Below are 14550 nucleotides of genomic sequence, written 5' to 3' on the forward strand. Positions count from 1 at the left end.
GGTTGCAGTGGGCCGCGATAGCGCCATTGCACTTCAGCCTGGGCAATAAGAGTGAAACTCCGTCTCAAAAAAAAAAAAAAAAAAAAGAAAAGAAAAAGAAAGAAAGAGAGAAAGAAAGAAGCCAGGAGCAGATATTGACAGGCAGACCCACCAGTGGGCAGGGGTTCTGCTGTGTTATCTGACAGAGGATTGAGAGGTGTGTCCCAATCCTGCCATTTGGCTTAATCAACACTGGGGGCCTTCCCTCAATCCCAGGAGTCTCCCAACCATACAGTGAAACAGAGTCCAAGCTCTGGCCGGGCGCAGTGGCTCAAGCCTGTAATCCCAGCACTTTGGGAGGCCGAGATGGGCGGATCACGAGGTCAGGAGATCGAGACTATCCTGGCTAACACGGTGAAACCTCGTCTCTACTAAAAATACAAAAACTAGCCGGGCGAGGTGGCAGGCGCCTGTAGTCCCAGCTACTCGGGAGGCTGAGGCAGGAGAATGGCGCAAATCCGGGAGGTGGAGCTTGCAGTGAGCTGAGATCCGGCCACTGCACTCCAGTCCGGGCGACAGAGCAAGACTCCGCCTCAAAAAAAAAAAAAAAAAAAACAGAGTCCAAGCTCTAGGAAGGAATGTTCTTGAGGAAAAGCAGTGAGCAGTGAGGGATATGTGTGTGTGTGTGTGTGTGTGTGGTAGTGGTGGTGGGGAATCTCTGGTAAAACTTTCCCTAGGTCAGTCACTGACCCTGGCACATCATGTGGCCTCTCTGGGCTTAAGTTTCTTTTGGATGTGATGGAGTCTGGGGTACAGCAGGAGTCTCCTTCAGCCTTATAACCTGGCCTTAGCTAAGGCTCTGTCTTTGCCGCTAACTTACTGCTCTATTCTACTTAACTGATGGCTTCTATCTCGTAGTCCAAGATGGCTGCCTGAGATCCAGCTATCACAACTGTTTTTCAGCCAGCTAGGAGGAGGAGGGGTAAAGAAAACACCTCTCTTTTTAAGAACACAACCTGGGAATTACGGTCAACACTCTTTGTCCAAGTCACTGGCCAATACTTAGTCTAAGGGCTACATCTAGCTTCAAGGGAGACTGGGAAATGTGCAATACTGCGCTGGGGACGGAATCAATTTCACACAGCTCAATGATGCCTTCACAGATCCTTACTCATAGCAGGCTTATTTAAAAAGAATTACACATGCAATATGAGTTTTAAAATATACATTTCAAACAAGTGAAAAATCCTCCTTCATTCTCCAAAATTCATCCCTCCCCCAAGTGTGACCACTGTGAACAGTTTGCTGTGTGTCTGCCAGATTCACTTTTTATGTATACACACATACATACACATATGTCTACCTAGTTAAAGAAGCATAAAATGAGATCACGATTTATGTATTGTTCAGCAACTTGCTTTCTTGGTTACTGTTACTTGGCGATATATCTTGGAGGTTCTGCCACGTCAGTCCACAGAGAATTACCTCATTCTTTTTAACAGCAAAATAGTACTTCAGCGTGTCAATTTATCAGCATTTATGGATGGATATTGGGGTTGTTGCCAATTATTTTTGCCATTACAAATGGCCTTGGGAATTTTGTCTCCATATACATGCACACAGGCATTCCTTGGGAATGGATTCCTAAAAGTGTGCCAAAGGTTAATTTTCTCTTTATGTGGGTTTAACCCTTTGGAACTAAAAATCCTTTTCTCCATGGACAAGATGGTGATCAGATCCAAGCTGGCTGGCTGCTTCCCTGTCTCGGCTTGAGCTGCTCTCTCTCCCTCTCTCCCTGCCTCCCACTGGGCAGGCCTGGCTCTGGCATCATCCCCCTTATTAGTCCTCTCTTCCAGGGTCTTTCACTATCATTGGAAGCCAATCTTACATACAAAAGCCTGTGGTCCCAAATTTTTATAGGTAGCACTCCCTTTCTCCTTCAAGGAAGAAGAGACCGCCTCTCCATGGCCCTTCTCCGGAGAATTTAGGGCCCTGCTTCTTGGCCCGGCCTTTATCTACTCCCTCCCCGCCCTGCTTGCCGCAGCACTTAGTTGGAGCACCCTCTGAGCGCCATTTCCTTCCCCAGTCTTGTCTGCATCCCTGCAGGATGCCCCCTCTAGGAAGGGGAAGGAGGGCAGGGTGAGCCTGTGCTCAGGTGAGGGGCGATGCAGTTGACTGTCCTGCAGCCTTGGAGGTTGCAGGCATGTACTTGGGGCAAAGAGCAGGACTCCAGAACGCCAGCCTGTCTGTGAGGAGTGAGAAATAGAAGAGAAATCTCCGAGGGGGCCTTTTTCACTTCCCCCAGGAATAGATCATATCTGGGATTCCATCCCTGAAGCCCCCTGATGACTCCCCTTAGCATGGTCAGGGCCGTCAGCCCAGCTGGGCAGCAGGATGCCAATCCGGTTATTAAAAGCTGAGCTGGTGGTTCCCCTCCAGCAATTCATCAGGCAGTGGCCCCCTGGGAGTGATAGATGGGGACAAATGGGTGTAAGTAGGGGGTTCCTCAGCTTCTCTAAGGCCACATCTGGGGAAACTCAGCCATCAAAGCCCTGTGCAGGCTTCTCCACTGAGAAGCCTGAGGGCCAAGGAGATCAAGTTTCGAGCAAATGTTTTGGGGGTGTGGAGAGGCTCTACTGCTGGAGACGAGCCGCCCTGTGTGTGGTGTGGGGCCCCAGCCCCTGCTCTGCGCCTGAGCTGGAGATGGGGGTGGGGTGGACTCCTCTGATCCTGGAATCAGGGGCAGGAGGTCTGTGAGGGCAGGAGGAGGGGCATAGCCAGACTGGGGAAGCTGTCTTCCGGGAGGAGCAGATCAAGCACCTTTTAAAGCAGGTGCTGGGGCCACTGCTCAGGGCCAACTGCTGAGACCACACAACCAGCCACCCCTCTAGGATCCCAGCCTGGCTGGAGCCAGGCTCAGAGGAGGAGGCCCTGTGTTGACAGCATCCTGCTTGCCTGGAGGGACAAGTTTCCCGGAGTGATCAATAAAGGAAAGGAAAGAGACAAGGAAAGGAGAGGTCAGGAGAGCGCCTGGTTGGAGGTAGGCTGGAGCCAAGTCTGGGAGGCCAGGTGGGATTGGAACAGGTCAGGGAACAGGGAGAAGGTGCATGGTGTGAGGGATGGGGAGTGAGCAGGAATCAGGGCCTAGGGGCAGGAAGTGAGCAGAGTGACCGGCTGGAGCAATTCTGATGAATAACGTCGGAGACCTGGGGAGGGCTGCCCTCAGGGGACACTGAGGGGCTCCAAAAGGCCGTGAGACTTTCACAGAGTCCTGTCTGAGTTGGATCTGACCGCCTGTGAGCAAGAGGTTGGTGGAGAGCCCTGTCCTGTGGTCAGCAGCGGAACAAGGAGAGAGAAGTCAGGTGATCTGCCCAGCAGTCAATGTCCTCAGTGAAGAAGGAGGGCAGCACAAAGCCTACATCTCAAGGACACACCATGGTGACACCACTCCAGGGAGGAAGGTGCTGGGAACGGAGAATGTGGGGCTCTTATAGCTGGGGAATCTTCATGGCCTTGGGTCTAGTCCTCTGAAGGCAGGAAACCCTCTGTTGCATATTGATGTTAACAGCCTCTTCTTGATTGCCTCCCTTGATGGGGCCCTCACTACTCTGTTACAGAGTATGAAGGCTACCTTTGTCCTGAGCTGAAATCTGCCTTCCCTCCTCCAGGTCAGTACTAGCCTAGCTCTCGGAGAGGGAAAGAACATGCTGCTCCCTTGGAACAGCCGGCTACCCTCCTCCTCCTCACCAGTGTCCACCTTCATATGAGAGCCTGGTCTAAATCCTTTATGTTACGATGATGCTGTTGGTGAGGGGGGCATGAGAATTGCAGGAAGGGCACATCAGCTGGTGCTTCTGACCCTCCCACATGGCAGGGGAGGTAGGAGGTAGAGAGACAGGAGGTGGACAGCCATCCATACTCTTCCCGCCGTGAGCACGGCAGCCAATGACACTGCCTTCCAGCCCACTGGGTGGAGGCAGACTTGGTCTGGTGCCGGAATTAAGCACGTGTGTGTGCGAAGGGCTGTTGGATGTGTGTGTGAGTGTGCTGCGCCACTGAGGGCACACTCTGAGCTCACGGGCCCGCATGAGGTTGAATAAGCAGCCAAGAAAGTCAACCTTGAGAGTCGACTGGGCTGCACAGGTAAGCACAGGGGCCATCCCCCAACTCCTGGACTGAAGCCCCTTTCTTCGGCATTCTCTTCTGTGCTGTGGGAGTTGGGGGTGTTCCTGAGGTTTGAGTGTTGTAGAACTATTGGGTTTGCTGTAGGACTCAGAGATGGGAGGGTGGAGAGCAACAGGGGTCTCCAGGCTTTCTGCAAATGCTCACAGGCTTTTGAACATCTTGTTCCAATCTGTGGTTGATTTGCCGGAGTTTGAGTGTCCTGAGGTGTTGTAGTGGTTCTCATGTGTTACTGAAGGTCTGGGGGTTCTTCGGGGCAATATTGAGGTTGGAGGGGTTCTTACGGCATTACTGAAACTCAGGAATGTTGCTGAGATTCTGGAGGTGCTCTGGCAGATCTGGGAGTCCTTGAGGGGATGTTTCTGAGGTTCTGGGGATGCTGCTGGCCTTCCCCATTCCTTCTGGCCTGCTGTTAGCTTCTTCTAAGCTTAGCACTTTGCCCTTTGAGGATTTGATCATCACAGGCTGCCGAAGGCATGCACGTGGGCCTCTGTTCCTGGATGCAAAAATTCCTCAGGTTTAATCAACTTGAACAAAAACATGAGAGGAAGGAAGCCCTGTCCCAAGGCCTTCATGGGCCAGCTCCAACCCGAGGGGCGTAGCAGCTCTGTGCCAAGCCCAAATGGCAGATGGCCTTCATTGGCTCAGAGTCCAGAAGCTTTTTAGGACCTCCTCTCATATTGAGCAGGGCTTAGCCACCTGCCAATCTGTGCCCAGCTGGGAGTCCTGCTGGCTTGAGCTGCTCGTTGGATACTGGCATCAGCCTCATCTGAGTGCCCACGTGGGCTCATGCTGGCCACAGCGAGGCAGCCCTGCCCAGACCCCTATGCTCCTCTCTCCTTGTCTCTCAGACTTCCCTTCTTGGCACTCCTGAGACACGTGTAAATTCATTCTTGCTATCATTCCAGATCTTCCATGGCTTCAGTTCCCTGCTCCAGGCCCCCTCCTCCAGGGAGCCTGCAAAACTGCACAAGCCATCTCCTCCTTTCCCTCCCTGCTCCTCAGCCTTTGGCAGTTCTGTCTTTTGAGCACTTTTACTCTCCAGCCTGCCCTCTCCTGAGGGCAGGGCTGGACCTTCCTGGGTATCAATGCCCCTTTAAAGCCAGCTCCAGAGGGCAGGCCCTTGACTCTGCTGCCCAGGCTTTTGGAGAAATTCTTCAGGGGCACATCATTACCATCCTTCTCTTCCTAACACATTTTGCCTCCTGCCATCTGCCCAGGTAGCATCTTTCCTAATAGCTCAGAGCCAAGCCTCCCATTTTGCAGATGGGAGCTCCAAGCGATTCTAGCCCCAAGATGAGGAGGTACCTTGGGCTCAAGAAGTGGGCTCACCTTGCAGCTTGAGCCACACGGCTACCCGCTATCCATGGATCTTCAACCCAGCTTGCCCCTCTGCCCCCACCAGACTGGGCAGGGCAGCTGTGGGCCAGGAGGGGGCACGTGGGAAGCAATGGGTTCACCTAGGAAGTCACAACCACTCTCTGTGAGCTTCTTGTTACAACTGGTTACTGGCGTGCAGGGAGGGGTGCCTTGAAGGGAGAGTTCACAACTGGAGAATCTCCAGGCTGGATTTGATAGAGGCCAGTGAGACCCATAGAAGGGAAAAGACTCACTCAAGGCCACATAGCCAGTCCCAGGGTTCAAATCCAGCTAGGTGGCCTCCCCAACCAGGCGTTCTCCACTGCCATGCAGAAACCTTACCCTTACCTCTGGACCTTCCAGCTCCGCCCTGGCCAAAGTACCGGGCACAAGGCTGCCCTCTGCCTGCTAGGCCCACACCAGGTGAAAAGGACGAAGCTCACCATTTCCTCCCCTCTGCTTAAGGCCTCCTTTGGTGGCCTCTGCGCTCTGTGTCTCCCCATGAGGAGGGAGGTGGCATTGTTGGCACTGGGTTCTCCGTGGGGGGTGGGGAAGGGACTGTGCCTGGGCTCAGTTGGGGTCCCTTTCTGCCAGCCTGACTGCAGCCCCTGGGTGGATGGAGGCTCCTTCAGGCAACCTGATTGCCTTTCCTCAGTGCCTGATAGGGTTTGGATGTGTGTCCCCTCCAAATCTCACGTTGAAAGTGACCCCCAATATTGGAAGTGGAGTCTGGTGTGTGGTGTTTGGGTCATTGTGGAGAATCCCTCCTGAATGGCTTGGTGCCCTCCCTGCGGTAATGAGGGAGTTCTTGCTCTATCAGTTCATGTGAGAGCTGGCTATTGGTAAGTGCCTGGCATCTCTCCTGCTCCCTCTCTCGCCAAGTGTCCTGCCTGACCCCCCTTCACCTTCCATCATGACTGTAGGTTTCCTGAGGCCCTCCCCAGAAGCTGATGCTGGTGCCGTGCTGCTTCCTGCACAGCCTGCAGAAGGCCACATAAACCCTATAAGTTACCCAGAGTCAGGCTTTCCTTTAGATCAACGCAGAACAGATGACCCCAGTCCCCAACTGGTACCTCCCTCTCTCCCCTCAGGTATCAGCGACATACCACCTTCCCAGTGAGGCCTTCCCTGACCACCTCATCTCAAACAGCCAACTCCCGTCTGTCTCTCTTCTCTTCCCCCACTTCACTTCCCCTCTCATGTCGTGTCCCTCAAGCCCTACCATACATCAGGTTCCATTTGGTACAGGGCTTGACTCATCTTGCTCACTGCCAAACCAGCCTGGGGAAGGCAGAGTTAGGCTTCCTCCAAGGAAGAGGATGGTTTCTTTTCTTTTTTTTTTTTTGAGATGGAGTTTCCCTCTTTTGTCCAGGCTGGAGTGCAATGGCACGATCTCGGCTCACTGCACCCTCAGCACCCCACCCCCCCACCCCGGGTTCAAGCCATTCTCCTACCTCAGCCTTCCTAGTAGCTGGGATTACAGGCGCATACCAGTACGCCCGGCTAATTTTTTGTATTTTTAGTAGAGACGGGGTTTTGCCATGTTGGCCAGGCTGGGTCTCCAACTCCTGACCTCAGGTGATCCACCCGCCTCGGCCTCCCAAAGTGCTAGGATTACAAGTGTAAGCCACCACACCTGGCCAAAGGGCATGGTTTCTGATAGGCAAGGATGTCTAACCCCAGACACCGCTGCCTTGTAGAGGGAGTGGGCTCCCTGTCTGGAACTGGACTCTAATGGTTGGAGATGGATTTAAAATCAGATGGGAGTCGGTTGCTCCCTAAGGTAAGAGTCTGAGACCCCTGAGCAGGGAAGGGCTTGCTGGGCTCTGGTGTGGGCACGGGGGCTCTGGGAAGCCCAGCTGGTGAACCTCAGGGCACAGCAGCAGCCTGTGTAGGACAGGCCCACTAATGAATACTGACCGCCAGAACAAGCAATGGCTTTGCCAAGCTCAGTTTCTAAAGTCCTTCTTACCCAAGGGCCAGGCGCTGTGCATCGGGGAAGGCAGGAGGAGGGAAGGCAGGGATAGAGTCCCGCCCTCCAGAAGCTCACACCCGCACCTGGAAGGCAAGTTTCCCGCATCCCTGGGATCAGAAGGGCCAGTGTGGGTTCCTGCATTACATCAAATAAAGCTCGGGTTCGGCCCTGAGTCAGCAGGCGCTGATATCTCTGTGGGATGGTGGAGAGCAACAGAACCCTCTTCCTGCTAGAAGGGCCATTTGGAAAGAATGGGGAGGAACTCAGGCTAGCAGGGTGCTCAGCCCCTAATCCTGCCCTGTGGGCTTGGGAATTTGAATGACAGCCTCCTCCAGGATTTCAAGCCCTGTTTACTCTGAGACTTCACCCTTGTTGTTTCCTCTGTGGGGATCACACTTCCCCCCACCCCCATCCCCATCCTGAGCCTGCCACCCCTCTGCTCAGCTGACTCTTCTCTGCCCTTCAGATCACCCTGGAAAGGTTATTTTCTTCAGAATCTCCCCCTACTCCCAAATACTCTTGGACTAAATTTGGTTTCCCATGGTACAGACCAGCTCAGCCTGTGCTTCCCTTTGTAGCCCTCAGACTGCGGAGGGGATTTACTTATCTGACCGTGTTCCCCGTGAATTCTAATGTCTCCTGCCTCAGGGCTCAGAACAGTGCTGGCACATAGTGGGTGTTCAATAAATTTAAATTAAAAGACTAAATGAATAATGTCTTTTTAAAAAAGCTGTTGAATGACTGTCTTAGCTGATAGGGTCAAAGCCCAAGGCCCTTGTAGGGTACTGGAAGGACAGAGACCCTCACAGTTTCAGGGGCCTAAACCTCCACCAGGGACTGTGGTCTGAGAACTGCTTTCTACCTTCTTCTGCCTCTCGCCCCGCCCTTCAGGCTGGGGCACGGGTCCTGCTCCTGGGGAGGGAGAATGAGGAGGAGCCCTCCTCCCTGGCCCAGACCTTGCCTTGTTCACCCTCAACCTCACTCCAGGAGGAGCAGAAGGCAGGCGGGGCTCCTCTTGCCTACCCGTGGGTCTGGTTTGTGTTTAAAGAGCTAATTTCCGCCTTGTGGGGGTGAGTTATCTCCTTGTGAAATCAAGTTGTAGGAACAAAAAGGGTTTACCAGTGGACACATGTTGCCTCCTTCATGGAAACCCTAGAAGAGGGAACGGACAGATTCCCCTTCCCTGCCTCCACCCCAGCCCAGCCCCAGCAGTTGGTCTCCCTCGGCTGTTGCTGCAATGCTGGTCTCCTGTCTGTGTGGGGCACTGCAGATGTGGCGGGCAGGGGCGTGGGAGCTCTGGGGCAGGCGCTGAAGGCAGGTATGTGTGTGAAGTCAGGTGCGGGGGTGGGGGTGGCTCCTGGCCACACCCTTGCAGCGCTCAGGCCGCCAATGGTGCTGGGGCCTCCTCCCCCAGGAGGGGGGCTTTGTCAAGGATTATGGTGTGTTTCCATCACCGAGGCCCAAGGGGGCCAGAAAGGGGCAGGCTGAGGCTGGGGGAGGGGAGGGGAGCCCAGCTGGGAGGGCCCAGGCAGGCAGTGCGGAGCTGGCTGTGGCCTGCCTACCCTTTCATCTCTGCAACTCCTTCCTCCCTGGGCCTCCCTTCTGGTGTGTCTGTGGGTCTGTCTAGGTGGGCTTGGGAAGGGGGAAGGAAGGGGCGTCTCTCTAGGCAGCTCGGACTGGACAAGCCTTCTTTGAAAATGGTCCTTTGAACAAACGCCTGCTGGTGGTTGGTCAGACAGACAGATGCGCCAGCAGGAGCCCCGGGCCCCCCGAGGGGACGGCTATCTCTGCAGGACCGGTGCGATGGGCGGGAAGGGAGGAGGGGACACGAGAGGCCCTGTCCTCGTCCTGTGCCAGCTTGCTCAGGCCCTCAGTCCCAGACGGGCTTTTCCCAGAGAGCTAAAAGTAAGAAAGTAACCTTCAGGGTTAAAGAGAAATGTTTCTTTGTTTGGGTTTTCCATCTTTCTTTTTTCTCTCTCTCTCTCTTTTAAGCCTCTTTTCACATCCGTAGTGGCTTTTTTTTCTCTCGCCTGGGGTCAGAGAAGAAGGGCCGGAGAATGTCGTCCCAGCCAGCAGGGAACCAGACCTCCCCCGGGGCCACAGAGGACTACTCCTATGGCAGCTGGTACATCGATGAGCCCCAGGGGGGCGAGGAGCTCCAGCCAGAGGGGTAAGTGTGGAACCCCCCAACCTCACTCTGTCGGCCATCAGAATGGGGTGATGGCAGAGGTTGCAACTGGCCGGGGAGCAGCTCCTGGTCAGGGGCTGCTAGGTCTGGCTTTGCCACTCATTTGCTGTGAGACCTTGGGCAAGTCACAGCCTCTCTGGGGTTCATTCAGTCTCTGCTTCTGCTACATGAGAACAAGACCCCTCACCCTGCTGTAAAGATGTCTAAGCACCTGTGTGATGTGTTAAAAATACAGATTCCTTTAGTGTTCGTTGCAGATTCAGATCCGCAAGGATGGCTCCCTGGGTGATTCTGGCCCATAGCCAGGATGGGGAAGCTACTGGGAGCAGTTGAGGCAAGCAGACTTGTCTTCAAGGGGTTATTGGTCTCTGTGGTGAGCATTTGGGTGTGGTGTTTCCAAAGTGTCAGGTTCTCTGGGCAGGCTGGGGGATTCGGTGAAGGCAGAGAACCAAAGGGAGAAAGCCTGGGGAGAAGTCATTGAGCAAACAGGCACCTTTGTTGTCTTTGGATGGTCTCAGAGGATGAGGAGAGCCTATTCCCTTCAGCAAGAGTGCTGAGGCCAGCCCAGGCGAGGGTGGGAGCAGGGAGGCAGCCCGCCCCCGGGTGGCCTGAGAACCCAGCCACAGCTGCTTTGCCTGGGTCCATTCTACCGGGGTTTAGTCTGGGTGCCCTGGTGGAGGAGCTGGACCCCTTCTGTGTCCCCCACCTCCTGCCAGGATGCCTTGCCTGTATAGGACCCAGAGCCAGTTCTCCCTTGTTGTTCCCAGGCCTGGCCCCATCCCCTACCTCCCTGCTCTGTCTGAGGGTTTGGAGAAGTAGAAAGGTGAGGCTGGGGGTTGCCGAGCCAGATGTGTGCACATCTGTTCTCCATCAAAACCTGAAACTTGAGAAGGAAAAATCCTTGCGTGCCTCCCCAGGGGCTGGGGCTGCAGCCTGGCTGGGCTTGGGTCATCCAGCAGGGACAGAGGCTCCTCCCAGGCCTAGGGGAAGGAGCTGTTGTTTGGAGGACTCAGGGTTCTGACCACCTGGAAAATAGCCTGCAGTCAGCAAGGGCGTGCTCCCCACTCTTCTTGCCTGATTGACCGAGAGCCTGTGGGCTCCACATGTCCTACTGCGTATGTGTGGGCTGCGAGGGACCAGAATGAGGAGAGGCCCAGGAACCCATGGGGATGGTTTCTGACCTAGGTGAAGGCTCTAATCTGAAGCTGTGTCCTTGGGAGCCTCAGGGCCTGGACACTGGCCGGGAGCCAGATGCCTGTAGCTGTAGCGTGGTCTCAGAATAAAGTTGTGTGTATGTCAGGCACTGGGTGATGGGGAGTCCAGTCCCTCATGTGGGTGACATCTAGAAGATTCAGCTCCTTTCTCCCACTGCAGGGCATGGCACCCATCAGAATAAAGAGATTTGTTTGAATCTATTTACTTAGCCAAACCAATTAAGCTGCCTGCCATCCCCCTTCCCCCGAAGTGGGAGCAGAAAATTGGGAGCTCAGGGGAATCCCGAGGAGATGAACTTGGGTTCACCTCTGTCTGTGAGTCAGACACCCTGGGGACATGTTGCTTCAGAGCTTTGAAGAGCTCTGGAGTGCCCAGTGCCCCAGCACTCTCAGGCTGGAGTAGGGGTGGATGAACACTGATGGCAGTGGAGTCAGCCACAGAAATTTCCTAAAATCCAGAACATTCAATGGCTCAAACATCCTCAGTGGCTTCCCAGGACCTCCCATGCTTGCTGTAACCTCATCTTACCTCACCTCTGGGCTGCAGTCAAACTAGAGGCCTTGACCAGCCCCAGCCACGCTGCCTGTTGCCTGCCCCTCTGCTTCCTCATGCACTTCCCTCCACCTGGAGCTGCCTTTGCCCCTTCTTTGCCTAAAGAGATGTCAACCATCTTTTATTTATTTATTTTTTGAGATGGAGTCTCGCTCTTGTTGCCCAGGCTGGAGTGCAGTGGCGCGATCTTGGCTGACTGCAACCTCCACTCCCCATTTCAAGGGATTCTTCTGCCTCATCCTCCCGAGTAGCTGGGATTACAGGTGCACACCACCACACTCAGCTAATCTTTTTGTATTTTTAGTGGGGACGGGGCTTCACCATGTTGGCCAGGCTGGTCTCGAACTCCTGACCTTGGGTGATCTGCCTGCCTCGGTCTCCCAAAGTGCTGGGATTACAGGTGTGAGCCACTGCGCCTGGCCAGTAACCATCTTTTTTTTTTTTTTTTTTTGAGGCGGAGTCTCGCTCTGCCGCCCAGGCTGGAGTGTGCAGTGGCCAGATCTCAGCTCACTGCAAGCTCCGCCTCCCAGGTTCCCGCCATTCTCCTGCCTCAGCCTCCCGAGTAGCTGGGACTACAGGCGCCGGCCACCTCGCCCGGCTAGTTTTTTGTATTTTTTAGTAGAGACGGGGTTTCACCGTGTTCGCCAGGATGGTCTCGATCTCCTGACCTCGTGATCCGCCCGTCTCGGCCTCCCAAAGTGCTGGGATTACAGGCTTGAGCCACCGCGCCCGGCCAGTAACCATCTTTTAAACTCCAATCAGATGCCACCTCCTTTGGCCCAAAGTTCTCCCTCCTCTGCATCCTTCAGCACCTGCTGTGCCCGTCCCAGGATCAAGCTCACCACCCTCTCCAAGGTCTTTATGTCTGTGCCATCCTGTCTGTCCCATGGCACAAAACATGGGGCCACAAGCCACCAGCCAAACATTTGCTCATTTCTGTGCCACTTGAGATCCCCATCTGACCCCTCACACTGAGCTGAGAGGTCAGATGGGGACCTCAGGTGATACAGAAAGGGCCAGAGGCTCCCCCAAGCAGGGCCCTGGAGGGCGTTTCTGGGGGTGGGAGTGGTTTGGGGTAAGGTCCATAGGAAAATGGTCAAACTACTCCCGGGACAGTTTTCCAAGTCCCTGCTGGGCCCAGGTATACAGGTGGAGCAGGATCTAGTCATGCAGGGAGATGCAGGCTGAGAGGGAGGGCTGCCCTGTACACTGGAATGAGAGGCCTTGGAGCTGGAGGTGGGGAGCCTGAGACTGGAGCACCAACGGTGGGAACCTGCTCCCTGCATGGCAGCTACTCAGGACCCCAGTTCTACTTTGGGAAGAGGCTGGTCTCCTGGCCAAGAAGCTGTCCAGAGCTGACTTACTCTGCCTGTCCACCAAGTGGCTGGTTTCTTTCCCACTGCTCATCTGCTGGGATTTCCTGAGAGAAAGTGAGCAGGACAGACCGAGCTGACTCAGCAGCTGGGATTTCCTGAGAGAAAGTGAGCAGGACAGACCGAGCTGACCCAGCAGAGGGTCCCAGGGATCTGTGCTCCCCTGGATAATGCAGCCTTGATGCCTCTCTTCATACAGTGGAGAGTGTGCTGGCGGGAGGCTGAGCCCTCTGGGCAAGCAGGGACTGGCCGCAGCCCAGGCTCCATCTCAGGCCCTCGCCCACCAGACCGCACTGGTCTCACCCATGCTGCCTTCCTCCCTCTGGCTCTCCCAAGCCTAAGCTGGGAAAACCCGTAGCTCTACCACTCCCCAGGGACCCAGTCCTGCCTGATCTTCCAGGGCCAGGGGCAGCCCTGAGCTCAGGACTCCTGCCTCACTCCCTTATCTCCGCCACATGATTCTCCTGGGGAAGTGGAGGGTTTCGTTGTCCTCAGTGACCCCTATCTCCACTGTGGGTCTACCTCTGTGCTCAGCCAGGGTGCGTGCAGGACCATTGCCAGGCCATAGAGAGCCTCTGTGGAATTAGAGAAAGGGATCCCCGGTTAGGTGCATTCAGTTCAGCGGGTGCTGGGTTTGGTGAGCAGGGTGGCCTGCTCGTTCCCTTGGCTGAGCATCTTTTTGCAGTGGGCAACCTGCATGGCTGTCCACGAAGGCTCTCGTTGAGAGGCAAGCAGGAAAAGAGACGGACCAGGGGAGATCATTTTAGTCACAGACCAACCTCAGATGGCAGTGAGTAGAGGGCAAATCATAGGGCCAAACCCTTGACTGCTTGACCCAGGTAGTGCGCTCAGCCACAGTTCTGAGAAGAGGTCTGTGAGACCAGGAGCAGTCAGAGGGGCTTCCTGGAGAGGGGAGGCCTTGAAGGACAGGAAGCATCTGGGTTAGCAAGAGTAAGTGGTCAGCCAGGCACAGTGGCTCACACCTGTAATCCCAGCACTTTGGGAGGCTGAGGCATGAGGATTGCTTGATCTCAGAAATCCAAGACCAGCCTGGGTGACATGATGAGGCCCTGTCTCTACTAAAAATACAGAAAAAAAAAATGCCATGCGTGGTGGTGCACACCTGTGGTCTCAGCTACTCAGGAGGCTGAGGTGGGAGGATCGTTTGAGCCCAGGAGCCTGAGGCTGCAGTGAGCCGAGATCGCCACTGCAGTCCAGCTTGGGTGACAGAGCAAGACCCTGTCTCAAAAAAAAAAAAAAAAAAAAGGATAAGTGATCAAGCTGAGCCGGTCTCTGCTGCCCCTGGGAGCTTTCCATCTCCTTTAGTCTTATAACCCCAGAGCTTGGCATGGGGCCGGCACATCACAAGAACATGAGGGCCCCAGAATGACCCTGAGAAGGTGGGACTGGGAAGGCTTGTGTAGGAGGGATCAGAGGGCTGAGGGAGGTAGTGGGTAAAGCCTCAGTGTGAACAGTCTTGAACCCCAGACCCATCTGCACACCCAGGGGGGCCTGTCGCAGGCCTGAGCCAGCCTTCCTTTGCTCTGTAGGGAAGTGCCCTCCTGCCACACCAGCGTACCACCCGGCCTGTACCACGCCTGCCTGGCCTCGCTGTCAGTGAGTCCAACCCAAAAGCTACTGCCAGCCTGGCCAGTGGGACCCGTGTTCCCGGTGGGGCTGGTGAATGGGGGCCCTGGGAGATCCTGGGTGGGGGGAGCTATCTGGGA

At 55.1% G+C, this 14550-nt stretch overlaps 1 protein-coding gene across 10 annotated transcripts in view; it reads left to right on the top strand.

Annotated features, from left to right (window-relative positions):
- The first annotated feature begins 2126 nt into the window (after nt 1-2126).
- The window catches only part of STRA6 (stimulated by retinoic acid 6), a 30633-nt gene continuing 18209 nt past the window's right edge, over nt 2127-14550 (top strand). The window contains exons 1-3 of one of the 10 annotated variants that reach the window (XM_011932923.1): nt 2127-2467; nt 9536-9665; nt 14374-14440. In XM_011932923.1, the coding sequence (XP_011788313.1) occupies nt 2374-2467; nt 9536-9665; nt 14374-14440 (291 nt within the window). In that variant the 5' untranslated portion in view covers nt 2127-2373. Of the gene's footprint in view, nt 2468-2746; nt 3020-4113; nt 4123-8601; nt 8814-8936; nt 9401-9506; nt 9666-14329; nt 14441-14550 lie in introns of those variants that run through there. The other 9 variants (XM_011932927.1, XM_011932929.1, XM_011932931.1 and 6 more) reach the window with 9 other exon arrangements.

This window comes from Colobus angolensis, unplaced genomic scaffold (assembly GCF_000951035.1).
Source record: "Colobus angolensis palliatus isolate OR3802 unplaced genomic scaffold, Cang.pa_1.0 Scaffold99, whole genome shotgun sequence".
NCBI classification, from domain to species: domain Eukaryota; kingdom Metazoa; phylum Chordata; class Mammalia; order Primates; family Cercopithecidae; genus Colobus; species Colobus angolensis.